Raw genomic sequence first — 20,831 nt, forward strand, 5'->3', positions numbered from 1 at the left:
CTAATCAGGAACTTGTCACAATTTCCTTTCATAGAGGACTTTATAAGAGATTTTTTCTACTTCTATCATGTTTAATGTTCCAAATAGATTTTAAAAACTGGTTGGGTGCATATTACTTTTAGATTCAGAAGACATCATGTATATTTAAGAGACATTTATCTATTATAAATTATTTTGATGACATAAAAATGTGTTTAGGAACCATCACTAAAAACAGACATTGAAAAAAAATACAATGAGCCTTCTATATACTAGGTTTGATCATTTTCTAGAAATGTATGCAGAATCACTTAAGAAGGACAAGTCAGGAAAGTCCTCCACACTCTTTGAAATCTTATGTTTAGATGACATATGAGGTAGAGCCCTATGCTTGGCATTGAGTGAAATGCCTGGCATCTAGCAGAGACAGCTGAAGACATTTTCCTGAGTCATAAGTGAGCTGTGAGACCCTCACACTGGCTTCCCCCCACTTCACAATTATCCTTGTGTTAGTGAAAGAGTATGAGTCCCATATAGTATGTATATGCCTCCTGTCTCCTGGAACTCACTACCAGCAGACTGCTGCACTGCCATGCCATTGTGAGAGCCTGGTACAATTTTACTCTGACCACAGAAGGGGACTTGAAGGAAACCCTTTCTTTTCTTTGTCACTTGTAATGTGTGAATGCCTGACTTGACATTAGTAGTCCTTATTCTAAGGCTGAAGGCCTGAAAACCCTTGGAGGAGTTAGTACACCCCATAGACCCAAGTCCTCCACTCTCTGCGCTCTGAAAGATGAAGTCCCTTCGCTCAGGTGAGTGATGTTACATCCAATCAACCTTCACAACAATGATGAGAGGTTCATGTGGTTCTCTCCTTGATGCTTTTCCTTATTGTGTCAGCCATATTCTTGAGCTCATTCCCACATTCCACACCTTTCTTCATGATGTAAATATTTCAGGAGGATTTTTGAGCTTCAATTAGTGTCCAATATAGCTATAAACTTTGATGCATTCGTTTTCATTTTTAAAAAAATTACAAAATATATTGCATTGTATTTCCAGAGACTTTGGTGGGGAGGGTATCTCTTAAATCTGAGTTTGAGATTGAGTGGTTCATTCCATTTACACTGATGTTTGCTTTGAGGTAATAACTGAGAACAGATGGTTGAAGAGCTGAGAGGAAAAAGCCCCTTTCAGAATTTTTTCAAATATCATTCCATGTGTTACACCTTCAGTTTTAAAGATAAGAACATGTAAAATGTGAGCATAATAGACGACATTTAAAGCTGTTGGAGATACCACCAGATACAAATGTCGGTAGGTGTGGCCACAGACAGCAGAATGTTGACAGCGGATATCTTTTTGCTCATTTCATATCACAGAATGTTGAGTTTGTCCTCACTCAGAGGTCAGTGTTACATCTCCCATCTCTAATGGATGCACCAGTGCTCTATGCTGATTTAAATTTAGCCGAGACCCAAGGGCTCAGGAGTACATCACCTCCACCTCTCCCCCAAGGTAAGTGGCTTTATTTCTTCCTTTGGCATTTGAATATCTTTGAGAGTTAAGCATTTCCTGTCATATTACAGTTTTAAATGATTGCTTTGGGATGGTGAGATGACGCCTCAGGTAACAGGACTTGCTGCACAAACCTGACAACCAGACTCAGTTCTCAATACCTTCGATGGGAAGAAAATCACTTCTTGAAAAGTCCTTTCTGATTTCTATACCTAGTGTAGCATGCACACATCTTCACACACACACACACACACACACACACACACACAAACACACACACATACCCTCAGTGTCAATCACACACAAATACAAGCAATAACCACAACTTCAAAGAGAAAAACTTAAATGTTATTTAATTCAAGGAACTCATGAAAGATAAACAGGCCTTCTCCTTTTCAGTCTCAGAAAGACCCTGAAGAAATAATATTTTACATGTGTGATCATAAAAATGTTTTAAATGATAGTGCAGACTTGCATTAGCTTTGCCAATCCCAGACCCTTGCACAGAACACAGACTTTGACTCATTTATCCTTAGTTGCAACCCTAATATTTAGAATTGGGGAAACATAGTTCTCTCTTCTGCCAGAGCATTTAATAATCTGAGTGAAATAATGTGCAAGACTGAAGTAATACTCAAAAAGATAATATAACACGAGGATTATGAAAAGGGACCAGAAACTGAGGTATAAAATGTGTCAAATTATCACAAGATAGCACTGCATTCTGTGACCTAACTGGGTGTACTATGAACAATAACTGCCCCATTTTCAATTTGACATTATTCCTATTTTGTGAGAACTATATGATCATCAATAGTAAAGTATGTTTGGTTAGGAATTATTACATTATAAAGGTTAAAAGCAGGAAAACATCTTAGAGTTATTAAATCAGCTTCATCTTCATCTTCACATCAGGGTCAGGAAACTGGAGTCTTTGCTAGTGCTAGGATGATCTGTGCGAGCTGGTGTGATAGGATGAAACATGTTTCCTTCTTGAGTTCCTGCCTAGCAAAAGTAGGGGAGGGGCTTGTTGAAATGGAAGTAAGAAAATGCAGGTTGAGAAAGACAATGAGATTTCCTCAATATTACTGTCCATGATCCCAAATCAAGAGAATAGAAAATTTGTCTACTCTTATTGTGATCATTTTTCTATAGACATCAGCTTGAATGTGAACCTGAAGGACAAAAGTAGAATAAAGTCAGTGAGGTGTGTGACCCAGTAGTGAAAAAAACTGAACCAACCTGAACCAACTGAACCAACACATTAACTAGATAGCTCAAACCGTGGGGAAATTTCCCAGCAAACAAACAAACAAACAAACAAACAAACAAACCAGACCAGAAAGAGGAACACAGGGTAGTGATCTGCTTTGTGACCAAATGACAAAAAGTTGTAGTAGGATGGATAAAATGTATACAGAGCTCATTCATTCATTCATTCATTGAGATATAACCACCTACTATGTGTCAGAATTTCTTTAGATGATAAGATACAGCTGTAAGCAAGTGTAAGTATTTTTACATATCGGGTTTTATGAATGTGCAGGTGTGCAATCACTAAACACCTGTATCAGAGACAGTGTGACGTAGAATGCTAGCAAGAAAAACATTTAAATGAAAATGTCATTAAAGACAGCATCATGTCAAATAGAATAATCAAGGCAAGCCTTCCTGGAGTCCAGCCCTGAAAGATCCTGGGGACCAAGGTTGAGTATGTGAAAGATGTCGCCTAGGAAGATGGACCCAAAAAGGCAAAGGAAGAATATGCCTGTGACATTGCATGGGAATGTGCATCCCCAGTGAGCTGTAGAGATCAAATCAGGAGGAATGGTGACAGGTTGAAAAGGATTTGGAGGGCATTCCATAGGTGCAGATGTTGAGGGCATCTGATAAAATTTGTTGGACAGTGGAGAATACTTAGCATTGTGTGGATAACAAGGAATATCCAAAGCAGGTACTTCCACATAATTAAACCTCATACAGCCTCTTCAGGATCAATGGCTCTTCCCCTCAGTCCAGTCTCATACAGAACAGCTTAAACAGGCCAGGATGTGTATGCAGTTCCTTATATTTTAATGAGAAGGAGTAGTGATTTCTAAAATCATCCAAATAGTCTTTTACTTTCAGTTAAAACAAATGCTTTAAGATAGATAGGAAATTATTACTGTGTATTGAATAGTTCTTTGGAGCAGACACTATGCTTTGGAATTTATAAGAATTGTTTCATCAAATCATAAAATTTTATGAAGTAGATACTGTTCAGTCATTTCACAGATGAGGAAATCTACAGTCTGAACTTTAATCATATTCTCTCCACTAATGTATTATTCTGCATTATATTATATTATGATAACACTGGAATATGATGGTGCTGAATAGTAGACTTTCATAAAAAGCATCAAAATAGAAAGACTCAGTGAAGAAGTATAGGGCAAAACCAGAACGGGGAAGTGGGAAGGGGTGGGTGGGAGGACAGGGGGAGAAAAGGGAGCTTATGGGACTTTCGGGGAGTGGGGGGCTAGAAAAGGGGAAATCATTTGAAATGTAAATAAAAAATATATCGAATAAAAAAAAAGACAAAAAAAGCATCAAAATAGTGATGATAAGACTATTTTACAAGAAATACTTAGAATTTCAAGGGTGGAAGTATGAGAAAAGACAGAAATATGAAATAATGCTTATGTACTGTTGGGTTTGTGTGTCAACTTGACACAAGCGAGGAAGGAGCCCCAGTTGAGGAAATGCCTCCATGAGGTGCAGCTGTAAGACATTTTCTCAATGGGAGAGAGCCTAGTCCATGGTGGGTGGTGCAATCCCTGGGCTTGTGGTCCTGGGTTCTACAAGAAAGCAGGCTGAGAAAACCATGGGAAGCAAGCCAGTAAGCAGCATATCTCCATGGCTCTGCATCAGGTCCTTCTCCAGGTTCCAGATCTGCTTGAGTTTCTGTCCTGACTTCCCCCAATACCCTTCCTTTCCCAACTTGCTTTTTTTTTTTTGTTATTGTGTTTTGTTTCAGCACTAGAAACTTAAAGTAAGACATGTATAAAATGATAAATGTAATTCATTAGACTTATTTACTATGCTTAGTTACACTGTGTCATACTAGTGCTCAGGAGAAATTCTAGGCTGGCACACACACATAGTTCTTCTCATATTCAGGGTGTCTTTGGGGCCTTAGAGTTTTCTCTGATGTCTACTATTTCCTCCTTGTCCATTAGCACAGCATGTCTTATGTAGCAGGAATTACAATTCATGCTCCTATTTCTCAAGTCCAATATACTGCAAATATCTTTCCATGACAGGCTTGTATCACCTCTGAATATATAGAATCTCTTACATATATTCATACATGTCTATAGAAGATTGTTTATAGAACTGCCAAATATAAGCTCAAGTCTGTTTTATAAAAATGGTATTTACACAGGACCTATGTGTATATCTCTGTGTGCTTTAGATAATCTCCAAATTAACCACAATGTCTAAGATTATCTGAGTGCCATACAAATAGCTGTTATAAGTATTTGTCTAGAGAATATGATGGTGAATGTATGTATTTAATAGATTTTTATACATGAAAAGATTTAGTCATATTGAACTGTGTCTACAGATAACAGTGGTTCTTAAGGCTAGGGGGATCTGTCTTCTATTTTCTTGGACCATTTCTAGTCTATCTGTCTCTTTTTATTCTTTGGTTGTTTTTTTCCTCAAGAACATTTTTTTAAAGATTTATTTATTTATATTTATTTATTTATTTATTTATTTTTATTGAAAAGGGAAGTAAAGGGAAGTAAAAACATTTTGTGATAAAATTAAAGATTTACATGGAAAATATTTCAGATAAACACATTAAAATTAACAATTTTCATGGAACATTAAAGAGTAATGTGGTAGACATGTAAAACTGCTAAATTAATTGAAATATGGGATAGAAACATTTTATGATAGAATTGAAGATTTACGTGGAAAATATTTCTGATAACATTGTAGAAAAATGTAGAAAAACATGTTAGAATTGAAGATTATCATGGAAAATTTTATATAGATATAATAATGGTAGGTATAAAAGTATTCCTAAGTTGATTGAAAGTGGAATTATAAACATTTTCTGAAAAACTTGAAGATTTACATGAAAAATATTTCTGATAAAATTTAAGAAATATATAGAAAAACATGTTAAAATTAAAGATTATTTCATGGAAATTATACAGATAAAATGATAGGCATAAAGTTAATTCTAAGTTGATTGAAGGTGGAATTATAAACATTTTCAGATAACATTGAAGATTTACATGGAAATTATTTCTGGTAAAATTCAAGAAATAAATAGATAAACACTTTAAAATTGACTATTTCATGGAAAATTTTACATATAAAAATGGTAGATATAAAAACTCTTTCTAAATTAATTGAAAGTGGAATTAGAAATATTTGTGATAAAAATCAAAGATTTACTTTGAAAACATTTCTGATAAAATAGAGGAAGTATATAGAAAGACATGTTAAAATTGAAGATTATCATGAAAAACAATGCAGATAAAATGGTAGACATAAATTACTAAAATAATTAAAAAGGGGAATTACAAATATTTTCTGATAAAATTGAACATTTACATGAGAAATATTTTGTTAGTCTATGTCTTTTTATTGGGGAGTTGAGTCCATTATTGTTAAGAGATATTAGAGAATAGTGATTGTTGCTTCCTGTTATTTTTAATGTTATTTTTATGTTTGTGTGGGTATCTTCTTTTGGGTTTTTTGAAGAATACTTTCTTGCTTTTTCTAGGGTGTAGTTTCCCTCCTTGTGTTGGCATTTTCCATCAATTATCCTTTGTAGGGCTGGATTTGTAGACAGATGTTGTGCAAATTTGGTTTTATAATGGAATATCTTGGTTTCTCCATCTATGATGATTGAGAGTTTTGCTGGGTATAGTAGCCTAGACTAGCATTTGTGTTCTCTTAGGGTCTGTATGAGGTCTGCCCAGGATCTTCTAACTTTCATTGTCTCTGGTGAGAAGGCTGGTGTGATTCTGATAGGTCTGCCTTTATAAGTTACTTGCCCTTTTCCCCTTACTGCTTTTAATATTCTTTCTTTGTTTAGTGAATTTGTTGTTTTGATTATTATGTGCCGGGAGGACTTTCTGTTCTGGTCCAGTCTGTTTGGAGTTCTGAAGGCTTCTTGTATGTTCATGAGCATATCTTTCTCTAGGTTACAGAAGTTACTCCTCTGAACTCAAAAGTGAAAGCACTGCTGGGAGATCTCTCTCCTGGTAGGCTGTGCACAGAAGGCTGTGGAGTTTCCTGGCTCTCTGGTGCAAATTGTGGCAGAAAGACTTTGGTCCCAGCTGCTCCACTGAGCAGCCCTGTGTGCTTCTAGCTGGTACCCTCCAGAAAGAAGATGATCTCACCTCTGTGCTCAGAATTGAAAGCGCTGCTGGGAGATCACTTTGTCCTGGTGGGCTGTGCACAGAAGGCTGTGGAATTTCCCTGCTTCCTGGTGCTAATGGCAGCAGGAAGACTCAAGAACATTTTAAAATGGTTTAACTTGCTTAATGGTTGTTTGTCAGCATCCTAATTATGATCTACAGCCATGAGACCGCTACTATTTGTTTGCATTATGAATCCTACAATTCAGCCACCAAAAGTAATGAAAGAAAGCAAAATAAAACAAAACAGAACAAAAAATCCAAAACAAAATAAAACTAGAAAAATTAGAAATGGTCACAGTCAATTGTGGACCACATAACAAAAATAAAAGAACATGCTAGCACATTTAGTTTAAAATTTATTTATTTATTTATTTATTTTGTCAAGAATTTTATTAATTATTTTTATACCCTCCATATTTTATTCTCCCCGCCAACTCCTGTCCACCTTCCCACTGTTCCACATCCCATACCTCCTCCCCTCCCCCTGTCTCCACGTGGTTGTCCCTACCCCTACCCCACCTGACCTCTAAACTTCCTGGGGCCTCCAGTCTTTTGAGGGTTAGGTGCATCAACACAGACCCATCAGTCCTCTATTGAATGTGTGCTAGGGGCCTCATATCAGCTGGTTGTATGCTGCCTGTTTGGTGGTTCAGTGTTTGAAAGATCACAAGGATCCAGATTAAGTGAGACTGCTGATCCTCCTACAGGGTCACCCTCAGTTTCATTCAGCCTTCCCTAATTCAACAGCAGGAGTCAGCTGCTTCTGTTCATTTGTTGGGTGCAAATATCTGCATCTGACTCTTTCAGCTGCTCCTTGGGTTTTCTGGAGTGCTGTCATGCTAGGTCCCTTTTTGTGAGCGCTCCATAGACTCAGTAATAGTGTTAGGCCTTGGGACCACCCCTTAAGCTAGATCCCACTTTGAGCCTGTTCCTGGACCTTCTTTTCCTCAGGCTCCTCTCCATTTCCATTCCTGTAATTCTTTCATATAGGAACAATTATGGGGTAGAGTTAGGGCCTTGGGATGGCCCCCTTCTCCCTCATTTAAAGCCCTGTCTTCTTGCTGGATGTATCATGGAATATTTAGAAGCAACAGAAAAATAATAAAAACTGGAATAAATCTGTATCTGTAGAAATTTGGAATCCCCAGTCATGCAGAGTGTGGAACAGTTGTAAATTTAGTACTAGGGAAGTAGAGACAGGGTTATCAGGAATTCAAGGTCACACTTTATCTCACAGAGTTTGGGACTAGCCTAAGCTACCAGAAATACAACCACAGAAACAGAACAAAGTAAAACAAAAAACAATAAGAAAGCTTTGCTCAGAATGGTACAGTGCTTGGTTATAATTATTGAATCAAGAAAACCATTAATGAAATGGTAATAATACATGGAACTGTTAAACTAAATGACAGCAATAGGGGATTATGAGTGAATTAGAGATTAAAATCCAGCTAGTGTTTCTCATTATTACCTTTATAAACAAGACTCATTATTTTCCATATGAAACCCACATTTTAAAAATTGTCTAGTAAAATGTTAAATCCACAAAGTTGAGGTCTGTGATGACCAAATCTCAAAAGATTTCACTGCTTAATATGCATAAAATACATAATGTTAATACAGTTACCAAGGGAAACTGAGATATCAAACTGTCGCGTCCACCCTCGCCAGCAAGGAGCACTCAACACCAAGGAGTTTCTTCCTTAAATGGTTTATTTGGGAAACCTTGAATTGAGCTTATTTCTTCTTTTGGCGGCGGCCCCGGGCTCTCTGCCAGCCTGACCTTATAAACCCTAGATAGCCTCATTTGCCCAGGGAGATAACCAGCCGTTTTCTCATAGGTGAACTCAGTGAGTTCTTCATTAGCATGTAAGTGTGATAAGGAATACAGCACACTGCGCATGTTTTCAAGTGATTTACTACCAGGGAGCTGCGTGTGGCCAGCGCCATCTTGTAACAGAGAAGAACAAAGGGTGGATCACTACATCAAACATGGTGTTTAGGTGGTACAGTGTGGTAAACATAGTGTATGTCATGTTATATAAGAGTAACAGAGGTCCTCATGCTCACAGGAAAGCACTAGGGTAATCAGGAATGTTAAACTCATAGGGTTCTTCCTTCAAAGGAAGTGATGCATGACCTGCTATAAAAGTGCTGGGTTTGCACTTTTATACTTTGTAACTATTATACTATCTGTGTGGCTGAGACAAAATGAATTCATTCCCCAGACCCTTATTATGAGCTTGTCAATCTATAGAACTCATCTTTGTGGAGGAAGACACATGTAGTCAACTATAGAACTCATCTTTATGGATGATATAACACGGTCTTTACAAAAATTTCATTGTAGTCTTAAGCTTTATGGTGCACATTGGATTGAGTTAGTTATCACCTGCAGAAGTAAGGGCTTTTCCTTTGCTCTGAATTTTGACATGGGGACCTTTATATTTATTAAATTCTTCAGGCACTATAGTTGGGCAGATACTCAGCTGTTCTAACCTGATATGCTGACCTGGCCTATGTCTCAGCCACATGGTACATCACTTAACATCTTAGTCTTGCCTTGGCACCACTTTCTTCATCCTAACAAGTCTTGATGGTGCCTCCCTGGCCCCCACCTGAGACACTTCTCCCACTCTCTTGAGCCTGGGAGTCCTGCCTTTTCCTCTCCTGCCCTGTTTAGTGGCTGTTCAGCTTTATATTTAACAGATCTGAATGTGATGGAGAACAATGTTCTACAAAATACTGAGTTCAGAGATGCTTCATAACACTGACAATACCAAAGTCCTGACTACAACCAGATCTCTGAGTATAGAAATCAGCATTTAAATACACACTGCACAAAAACATCCTTCACCAATCACAGGGAAATTTTATTGTTTATATATGCCTAAAAGAAACTATTTGGGGTCAGATGACCAAAGTTTAACCAACACTGCCTAATTAGTCATATTGAACTGAACTGCCTTCTTGCCTTCTGAATGCCATTGCATAGCTGACTGTGGTGGTCACAGAGAGCTGCCTAAGTTATACCACAGTATCTCCTTATGTGATATACATGCTGAAGGCCAGCCTCAACACCACAGTGCTCAGGAGGGCTGACTGTGATATCAATGATTGCGGCTTGTGCTAATAGCAGCTGACAGGTCAGCACTGGTGGAGCTGATGGGGGTCAGCCAACAGGTGCTGTTGTTGATGTCAGCTAGTTACTAGAGAAAAGAAAGGGGGAGATTACACACACACACACACACACACACACACACACACACACACCTCTCTCTCTCTCTCTCTCTCTCTCTCTCTCTCTCTCTCTCTCTCTCTCTCTCTCTCTCTCTCTCTCAGTAGATCAAGCAAGCAAGTGCCAATGAGCAGGCTACAACACCTTTATTTCTTTAACCCTTTTATACCCCCTAAGACAAAGTTTTTGATGTGAGTGAGGAGCAGGGGCCTATGGGAAGGAGGATGGAGGGAGCTAGTTGATTAAGATTAGGACAGGAAAATGTTCACCCAGCCATTGAATTATCTGGCTAGTTTTAAATAATCAAACTGTCTAGTGTTTCCCATCCACAGGGCTAAGGTAGGCAGGAGGAGAAAGAGGGCAGCTTGGGTGGTTGTTGGTGGAAGCTGTGAGGGTCCGGGGGATTGATTGTAGCTCTGGAAAAAGCTGAGTGAGACCAGCAGCAGCTGATCTTGGAGTCTAGCTGTGAGCTCTGGCAGAGCTCCCAGGGAGGCAGAAGCAAGATTTTTTTGTAAATTACACTCAACAGTCATGTTATAACAACACAGTGCCCATTTGTTTGCTACCTCAATGTCTTTAGCATCTGTTACTTGCATTCAACCGTGGTCTTAATCTACTAACTAGAAAATTCTAGGAATAAGAAACTCTGTGTTTTAAACTGGACACTGCCCTGAGCAGCAATGATATCTCATGGCCTCTAGGTTAAGATATCAATCACTAGTGTCTTAGATAGGATTTCCATTGGGGTGAAGAGATGCTACGATCAACTCTTATAAAGGACAAAATTTAATTGGGGCTAGCTTACAGGGTCGGTGGTTCAGCCTATTATCATCAAGGCAGAAAGCATGTCATGGCACTGGAAGAACTGACAATTCTACCTCTTGTTCTGAAGGCAAACAGGAGAAGACTGGCTTTCCCGCAGCTAGGAGGAAGGTTTCATTATCCACCTCCACAGTGACACACTTCCTGCAGCAAAGTCACACCTACTCCAACAATCCCACACCTCCTAATAGTGCTACTTCCTGGGCCAAGTGTATTCAAGCCACCACATCCTAGTAATACTCAGTGATGGACCCAAGTTGCAAAAGCTGGGATACCAGCAGCCCACTCATGGATAAGAGAAGCTATAGGACATCCCTTTAAATAAAAGGTATTATCACAAAGTACTCCACTTAGTGAAAATTTTCTTTTACAGTCATATATCAAATTATGAAATTTATAGCCATTAGGTGTAGTGTGGGCTTAGTTAAAATAGAAAGCTTTCTTTCTCTTGGTCTCTCTGTCTCTGTCTCTCTGTCTTTCTCTGTGTGTGTTTGTGTGTGTGTGTAAAACAGTGCACAAATTGTAGCACTATCTCTAATGTCAGTCAGTCTACTGTCATGTTCAAAATAGTCCTCATAGCTAAGGAAGGTCTTATATAGTTGTGAGCCTCTTCTGACCTTTATCTCAGATATACTCAAGTGGATTTATGAAGTGTATTATTTACCCTTCTTAGATGTCTGTCATGAATCAGGCTGGCATCGGGTGGCTCTGAAACTCAGCTGTGCTGGGCTGATCTTTCTTCTGATGGGACTCAGTGTTGTCGGTAAGTGAGGCAAGAGTTTTTGCTTCATAATTTTCTCACATAAACATTAATTCTTTTCATAGCATTTGGGTTCCTTACGCATAGGGGAAGGCCTACAGGTCTGCAATATTATAGGTCAATATCCTGTGCACTCTGTGGAAACTTCACATTTTTCCATGCTTCTTGATTTTTCTGAGTAGTATTATGGGGTACGTCATAGGTGCATCTAGAACTGTAGAAAAAGAAAAGTCACAATTGTGTTTCTGTCACAAGATGACAACAACAATGAAAACTAAAAGCTTTAGCTTCTTACATGTCTGATAAACCTTCTCTTGAGTGGGTGTGAATGAAGATGAGCAAGCTCAGGTGTGACTGTGAACAGTTTGAGAGATTCAGCAACACCCATAGGTTGACTTGTCAGTCAGATGGTATGCAACTTATGTTGGTGTCTGAGAGTCACTCTACAAACCATACTAACACGATCTCGGTCAGACTAGGATGGTTTATTGAATGCATACTCTAATACTGCTCAGATCAGGGACATAGGTCAGAATTATTTGAGCTACTACAAACAATCATTTCTCAGAGCAAGCTTAAAAAGAAAAAAAACCCCACAAAACCCACAGGGACCTCATACACACAGGAAGTGCTGGCTGGTTGTTGATTCTGACTCAAGCCATTTTAGACACAACAGTTCATCTTGACTTTTCATTTTATGGGCCCACAGAAAGCTTTGTTGTATTTCTAAAAATTAACAAACCTAAGGACGTAAAGAACATCATAGGGGATATGGTCATTATGATCCTGCTTTCAGATAAGCTATTTTTTCTGAGTCATATTACATCAATAATATGAAATAGCTGGCAGGCATGGAACAAAATGGCTATAGCTATGTTGCTGGGGAAGACTTCAACACCTCAGAGCTGTGTGAATCCAGATGTTCTGTGCTTTTCTTGTTCATATATATCCTGTCACCAAACTTGCCATTAATACAGTTTGCTTAGATGTTCAGATGAAATAACCTGATTTGTTGAAATTAGAATTTAAACAAGCTATGTATGCCGGTATACATCCTTACCCCCAGCATTTGGGTAGCAGAGGCAGGCAGATATCTGTGAGCTTGAGGCCAACCTGACCTAAAAGTGAGTTGAAGGAGAGTCAGGGCTGTTACACAGAGAGACACTGTCTTGAAAAAATAAAGAATGTATCACCATTCATTTCAGAATTTAATGCTCTTGGTTTGATTTCTTGCTTGCTAGTGGGATTATTGGTGCAAAAATCATCAATAGAAAAATGCAGTGTGGCTACTCAAGAAAACAGGACTGAACCAACAGGTAACTGTGTGACTTGGAGTTCCTGAGAATAATAGGTAACAGAAAATGTGAGTTACTTCAGTCAAAGTTTATAACAGCTCTCCATGAAGACACTATATTGCCATGGTTTTAAGAAGATAGTTATAATATTAAGAATTCATGGAGAGTCACACAGCTTGTAAATGTTGGTGCTCAGAACCCAACTGAAGCTGTGGCACCTGGCTATGCTGCCTCAGGCTGCTGGCACATGTGATCCCTAATAGGCAGATGTCAAGTTAAAAAGTACTGTAATTGATTATTTTAATAAATGTGTTGCACAGTTTACTCTGTCTGAAGGTATTTAAGGAAAGCAAAACATAAAATGAATCCTCTGTTATTAATTAAGGTTCTCTGACATATGACAATGTTAACTGTGTTGCAACATGCACTAATGAAGCACCTATTGTGTGTAGTTGATTGTGATTGTGATGTTGTGATGTGACACAGAGCAGAAATAGAACATGTCTTTTTTCTTCTCTAGGGAGACCAGCCATACTAGAGTGCCCAAGAGATTGGCATCTACACTGGGATAAATGCTTATTTATTTCTCAGACATCCAGACCTTGGGCTGAAGGTCTAACTGATTGTTCTTTGAGAGGAGCCAGTTTGCTGCTCATTCGAGATGGAGAAGAATTGGTAAACTGTTAACCCAAATAAAACAAACCTGTTAAGTAAAACAAAAAACAGTAAAAAAAAAAATAGAAAAGCACTTTAAGTTATGTCAACATCTCAGGATGTCAATGCTGGATTTTAAACTGCTCACAGTCTGAGAGACTAATTGGACTTGTGAATTAATAACTGAAAACAATGGGTGGACTGATTAAAAGTACAAATAGAGAGAGATCACAATCACAGAGAAGAGAGAATTATGCTGGTGAGGAGCTAGGAGGGACTTCAATCAGGAGTCATAGTGCTTTAGAAGGCTAGTAGAAGAAAGTAAGGCATGTATACACAGATTCAAGATTAAGTCTCCCATTCTATTTTGATTATAGAGATTATTGCAGGACTTCTCAAGGGGAAAAGGACAACAATTTTATATTGGACTAAAATATGTACAAGTGGACAAGGTTTGGAAGTGGATGAATGTTTCTATTTTAAATACTAATCTGTAAGTATTTAATGAGCTAATTTGAGTATTCAATTCTCATTCATTTTACTAAAAATTGAATTTTGTAATTTTAATTTATCTTATGAATTTTTGAGAGGGTTGAAATAGGCTGAAGAATCAATTGCAAAATTAGTTGAATATTTTATGTAGTTTCAATTTTTTGACATCAAATCATTATAATAGTGTGTGTGTGTTTATGTATGTGTGTGTGCGTGTGGGTATTTATTTACAATAGAATTTTAAAGGATAAGAAATAGATTTAGTGTAAGCTACCTTAGAGTAAAAGGCTGGAAGACAATTTTACAAGCCCATGGTCTCAGGAAACGAGCCAGAGTAGCCATTCTAATATCAGATAAAATTGACTTTCAACCTAAAGTCATCAAGAGAGACACAGAAGGACACTTCTTGCTGGTCAAAGGAAAAATCCACCAAGAAGAACTTTCAATTCTGAACATCTATGCACCAAATGCAAGGGCACCCTCATTCATAAAAGAAACTTTACTAAAGCTCAAAGCAAACATTGCACTTAACACAATAATTGTGGGCGACTTCAACACTCTAATCTTCACAATGGACCGATCAGGAAAACAGAAACTAAGCAGGGACACAGTAAAACTAATTGAAGCTTTGGACCAATTGGATTTGACTGATATTTATAGAACATTTCACCCTAAAGCAAAAGAATATACCTTTTTCTCAGCACCTCATGGTACCTTCTCCAAAATCGACCATATAATTGGTCACAACTTCAACAAATATAAGAAGATCAAACTAACCCCATGCCTCCTATCAGATCACTATGGAATAAGAGTGGTCTTCAATAGCAACAAAAACAACAGAAAACCCACATACACATGGAGGCTGAGCAATACTCTACTCAATGATACCTTGGCCATAGAAGAAATAAAGAAAGAAATCAAAGACTATTTAGAATTTAATGAAAATGAAGGCACAACATATCCAAATCTATGGGACACAATGAAAGCAGTGCTAAGAGGAAAACTCATAGCCCTGAGTGCCTCCAAAAAGAAAATGGAGAGAGCATACACTAGCAGCTTAATGGCACACGTGAAAGCTCTGGAACAAAAAGAAGCTACTTCACCCAGGAGGAGAAGAAGACAGGAAATCATCAAACTCAGGGCTGAAATCAATCAAGATTGAAACAAAGAGAACCATACAAAGAATCAACAAAACCAGGAGCTGGTTCTTTGAGAAAATCAACAAGATAGATAAACCCTTAGCCAGACTGACCAAGGGGCACAGAGAAAGTATCCAAATTAATAAAATTAGAAATGAAAAGGGGGATATAACAACAGAAACTGAGGAAATTCAAAAAATCATCAGATCCTACTACAAAAGCTTATACTCAACACAACTGGAAAATCTGGAGGAAATGGACAATTTCCTAGTTTTAAAAATAAAAAAAATATTTTAAACTCTATCTGGAAATTTTCACACACACACACACACACACACACACACACGTATTTAGAAATACATATTAATTTGTTTTATTTTAGGTGTGTGTGCCTGGGTGTATCCTTGTAAACCATGTGCATGTGGGAGTTCACAGAGGTTCAAAGGGCACCAGGTTCCCTGGCACTAGAATTACAAACTGTTGTGCCTTGTGGGAGCTAGAACTTGAATCTGGATCCTCTGAATGAGCAGTAAGCACTCAACGTCTTCAGCTCCTACACAGAAATTCTTAAGCGGTACTTTAGAATGTGACGAAACCTTGAACCATATTGTGTCATGAAATGAATTATTTTAGGTAGAATCATAATAGACATTAATGTTTGAAAATAATTTCATGCATATTAAGGTTTGGTTTTTTTCTTTTTAAATTTATTTATTTTTTTACACTCCAGATTTTATCCCCACCCCAGTCCTCCCCCCCCCCCCGACTGTTCCACATCCCATACTTCCTCCCCCACCCCATCTTCACGGAGGATGTCTCCCACCCCCAGCCCACCTGACTTCTAAACTCCCTGGGGTGTCCAATCTCTTGAGTTAGCTGCATCATCTCTGACTGAACACAGACATGGCAGTACTCTGCTGTATATGTGTTGGGGGCCTCACATCAGCTAGAGTATGCTGCCTGTTTGGTGATCCAGTGTTTGAGAGATCTCAGGTGTCCAGATAAAGTGAGGCTACTGGTCCTCCAAAGAATTGTTCTCCTCCTCAGCTTCTTTTAGTCTGTCCCTAATTCAGCCACAGGGGTCAACAGCTTCTGTCCATTGGTTGGGTGCAAATATCTGCATCTGACTCTTCCAGTTGCTTGTTGGGTCTTCTGGAGTGTGGTCATGCTCGGTCCCTTTTGTGAGCTCTCCATAGCTTCAGTAATAGTGTTAGGTCTTGGGATTGTCCCTTGAGCTGGATCCCACATTGGTCCTGTCACTGGACCTTATTTTTCCTCAGGCTTCTCTTCATTTCCACCCCTGTAGTTCTTTCAGATGGGAACAATTATGAGTGAGAGTTTTGAATGAGGGATGGCAACCCCTTCCCTCATTTGATGCCCTGTCTGCCTGCTGGAGGTGGACTCTCTAAGTTCCCTCTCCCTACTGTCAGGCATTTCACCTCCCTTTGAGTCTCTGGCACATTCTGGAGGGTCCCCCCAACCTTCTATGTCCTGAGGTTGCCTGTTTCCATTCTTTCTGCTGGCTTGCCCTTAGGGCTTCAGTCCTTTTCCCTCACCCAATACCAGATCAGGTGCCCCTCTCCCCAGCCCCCCACTCTCCTGCCCTGTCCACTTTCCCTCCCAGGTCCCTCTTTCCCTCCTCACTTGTGATTGCTTTCTCCTCCCTCCCAAGTGAAACTGAGGTGTCCTCACTTGAGGACTTCAGCTTGCTGACCTTTTTGAGTTCAGTGGATTGTATCTCCGGTATTCTGTACTTTTTTTTTTTTTTTTTACTATCCACTTATTAGTGATTACATACCATACACATCCTTTTGGGTATGATTTACCTCACTCAGGATATTTTCTAGTTCCATCCATTTGCCTGCAAAACTCAGGATGTCCTCATTATTAATAGCTGAGTAGTATTGCGTTATGTTAATTAACCACATTTTCTGTATCCATTCTTCTGTCGTGGGACATCTGGGTTTTTTTCCCATCTTCTGGCTATCACAAATAAAGCTGATATGAACATATTGGATCAGGTACCCCTGTGGCATGGGGGCATCTTTTGGATATATTCCCAAGAATGGTATTGCTGGATCTTCAGGTAGATCTCTTTCCAATTTTCTGAGGAACCTCCAGACTGATTTCCAGAGTGGTTGTATCAGTTTGCAATTCCACCAGCTATAGAGGAGTGTTCTTCTTTCTCCATATCCTTGCCAACATGTGTTGTCACCTGAGGTTTTGATCTTAGCCATTCTGATTGGTGTAAGGTGAAATTTCAGGGTCATTTTGATTTGCATTTCTCTGATCACTAAGTATTTTGAACATTTCTTTAGATGCTTCTCAGCCATTTAAGATTCTTCTGTTGAGAATTTTCAGTTTAGTTCCATACCCCATTTTTTTTTAAATCGGGTTGCTTGGTTTTATTTGGTGGTTAGTTTCTTGAGTTCTTTATATATTTTAGATATTAGCCCTCTATTGGATATGAGGTTAGTGAAGATTTTTTTCCCAATCTGTAGGTTGCCAATTTGTCTTAATGACTATGTCCTTTGCCTTACAGAAACTTTCCAGTTTATCAATTCTTGATCTTAGATCATGAGCCGTTGGAGTTCTGTTTAGGAAATTTCCCCCTGTGGCAATGAGTTTAAGGCTCTTTTCTACTTTCTTTTCTATTAGATTCAGTGTATCTGGTTTTATGTTGAGGTCCTTCATCTACATAGACTTGAGCTTTTTGTGCAAGGTTACAAATATGAGTGTATTTTCATTTTTCTACATACCGACCACCAGTTAGACCAGCACCATTGATTGAAGATGCTTTCTTCTTTTCTGTTGAATTAGGGAAACAACTCCCTCCACAATAGCCACAAATAATATAAAGTATCTAACCAAACAAGTGAAAGACCTGTATGACAATAACTTCAAGTCTTTTAAGAAAGAAATCAAAGATCTTAGGAAATGGAGAGATCTCCCATGCTCATATAGTAAAAATAGTCATTCTACCAAAGGCAATTTACAGATTCAATGCAATCCCCATCAAAATCCCAACACAATTCTTCAAAGACATGGAAAGAGCAGTTCTCAAATTCATCTGGAAAGTCAAAAAACCTAGAATAGCCAAAACAATTCTTAACAATGAAAGAATGGCTGGGGAATCACCATCCCTGACCTCAAACTTTGCTACAGAGCAATAGTGATAAAAGCTGTATGGAATTGGTACAGAGACAGACACATGGATCAATGGAATAGAACTGAAGACCCAGAAATAAAACCATAAACTTAGGGACACTTGATCTTTGACAAAGGTTTTTTTTTTTTTTTCTCTTCTGTATCTGTGTGCATGGTGAGAATGTGTGTGTATATCTTTCTTAATTTTGTTATCATTTAAAAGGCTTATTTAATTTTTATTAATAGTAAAACTACTATAGTAAGTAAAAGGATACATGTAAAGCAGGGGATTAAGCTCAGTTGTTGTGTGATTTTACTCTTTGGATAAATGACGCTCTGATTAAACAGCAATGACTAGGTAAATCTGGAGGCTGTCATGCTACAGAAGAAAGAGAGTCAGCCAAAACCTGCTTTTGTTTGCACTGGACTGAGACAATGGCTCTAGGTCCATGCTCTATCTGTGCAAGCCTCACAGTTCATTCCACAGAACCCATATAAGAAACCCGATGTAGAAGTGCATACCTGTATCTCAGCACTCCTGCAGAGAGATGGGAGGTGGAGACCAGAGAATCATCTAGAAGAGCCTGGAGACCACATCATAGTGGCAGAGACAAGGCAGAAAGGAGGCTATGCCCAATAGTGACCTCTGACATCTACACATACTCTGGCCCTCCCTCCCTCACCCCATATCCTCTCTAACTTATTTTACCTTCCTGAGCCCTGGTTTTCAGGTAAGGAAACTAAGGGGGAAATAACATTTTCCAAACAGGATTATTTTGGGAATTGAATAAGATAATGTTAGAGTCCTCCCAGGCAGTCTGGCTGGGGAATCCATCAAAAGTTTTTCGAAAAGAAGTTATTAATGTAACAGATTGACTTTAAGAAAAGGATCTTAAAGATCAAAGAAGGAAGCTAAAGAGTGAAAAATAAAATTAAGGGACATTTACAGATGCTCAGTTGAGGGAAGTTTATAGTTTGACTAGCGTGCTGAACAATAGGCTGACATCATATTTGCTGTTGAGGCCCAAGGGGCTCCATGAAGAAATGGACAGAGGTAAAGGCACAGTAGTGAGGGGGCCTTGCCTACTGCCTGATGTGTGACTTCCGCTGGAGACAGGCTGGTCTTGAACTCACCCTTCTTGTAATCACCCACAGAAGTCTGTGTTAGTGCTTGGCTTCTGGTCTCATTCCCACCTGTAGGTATCTGCAGGAACTCCAGGTATGGATCTAGTGCTGCTATGAAGCAAAAACCCAACAGCCTCTGGGATGAGACAGGAAGGATCCTAATCCTGTTCCACATGAGCCCTTTATCTCTCTGCATCCAATTCTGTAGAGCAACTGTGTTCACTCTATGTGCTTAGTACATTTACTGAGAACCTACTTTGTGTACTTTTATCATAATTCATGTATATGCAAATGCCTTCTCTAGCATTAGCTAGTTGGTTATATATTTAAGGGAACTGATGCTCAGCAAAATGATGATGCTTTCCACATGATTATATGACATATTAATAGTATAATGATGACTTCCATCCCCAATTCCTAAACAGTTTCCCTTTTGTACACCATAATATAGATTCTCGCTGTGAAGAATTCTCTAGTGAAGGTACAACTGGAAATTATAGAGGTTTCCATCAGATGTATCATTATTGTTTATATGTGTTGATAATGTGTGTCACTGTGTGTTTACTATACATAAATTCCATGTAATTTAGAGTTTCCTTAAACGTCCAAAGAAAAATGATGGCTGATATGATAATTGTAAGAAAATCTTGAACACTAGGAGCAGCTATGCTTTGCTCTCCAGATTAAAAATCACTGGCAAGGATGAAGAAAACAGCTGTGCCCTCATCTCGCACACAGAAGTGTTTTCTGATTCCTGTTCTTCAGACAACCATTGGATCTGCCAAAAGATGCTGAACCGTGTCTGAAACCTTGTGTCCTGACTCCTGATTGTGAATCTCATCTCTATTACTTCACTATTCACACCAGATCTATGCATTGAACAACCTTTGCTGTTGGCCCACCCAGTGTACAGTTAGTGGCATAAAACCTGAACTCCAAAACCATGGTGACTCTTACAGATGCTCATGTACAGTTTCTTTATTGTGTCAATGTAAATGTACACAGACTCAGATGTGCTATTCTAAGAGAGGAGTTCTACAGAGGGAAACTCAGGTCAGCAGAGGCACTGGAGTCTGTGTAGTTTTTGCTACTCTCTGTGCCTGAGGTCATCTGTAGACAGCTGCAGAAAACTGGTTGTAAAGTCTGAATCTCTACCCCACCCCCACCTCAAGTCATCTAACATCTGTTTTTCATTTTATTTTATTTTTTCAATTTTTTTTATTGAGTATCTTC

General features: G+C 38.7%; 2 protein-coding genes across 6 annotated transcripts in view; both read left to right on the forward strand.

Moving 5' to 3' along the window:
* The window catches only part of LOC127679263 (C-type lectin domain family 2 member G-like), a 470,764-nt gene that overhangs the window by 161,950 nt on the left and 287,983 nt on the right, over positions 1 to 20,831 (forward strand). The gene's annotated exons all lie outside the window — the stretch shown is intronic.
* On the forward strand, positions 1,386 to 20,708 carry LOC127679268 (killer cell lectin-like receptor subfamily B member 1). Its single transcript, XM_052174992.1, has 6 exons — positions 1,386 to 1,500; positions 11,660 to 11,749; positions 12,988 to 13,062; positions 13,562 to 13,716; positions 14,073 to 14,188; positions 20,281 to 20,708. Exons 1-6 carry the CDS (start codon positions 1,416 to 1,418, stop codon positions 20,402 to 20,404), a joined length of 645 nt encoding a protein of 214 aa, XP_052030952.1. The 5' UTR covers positions 1,386 to 1,415; the 3' UTR covers positions 20,405 to 20,708.

Source organism: Apodemus sylvaticus, chromosome 2 (genome assembly GCF_947179515.1).
Source record: "Apodemus sylvaticus chromosome 2, mApoSyl1.1, whole genome shotgun sequence".
Lineage (NCBI taxonomy): Eukaryota > Metazoa > Chordata > Mammalia > Rodentia > Muridae > Apodemus > Apodemus sylvaticus.

Bases quoted from the DNA above. Each gene is read 5' to 3' on its own strand.
- LOC127679268 (XM_052174992.1), top strand. From the start codon at position 1,416: ATGGATGCACCAGTGCTCTATGCTGATTTAAATTTAGCCGAGACCCAA. The intron at 1,501-11,659 runs GTAAGTGGCTTT...TACCCTTCTTAG, and splicing joins ACCTCCACCTCTCCCCCAAG to ATGTCTGTCATGAATCAGGC. The intron at 13,063-13,561 runs GTAACTGTGTGA...TTTCTTCTCTAG, and splicing joins AAACAGGACTGAACCAACAG to GGAGACCAGCCATACTAGAG.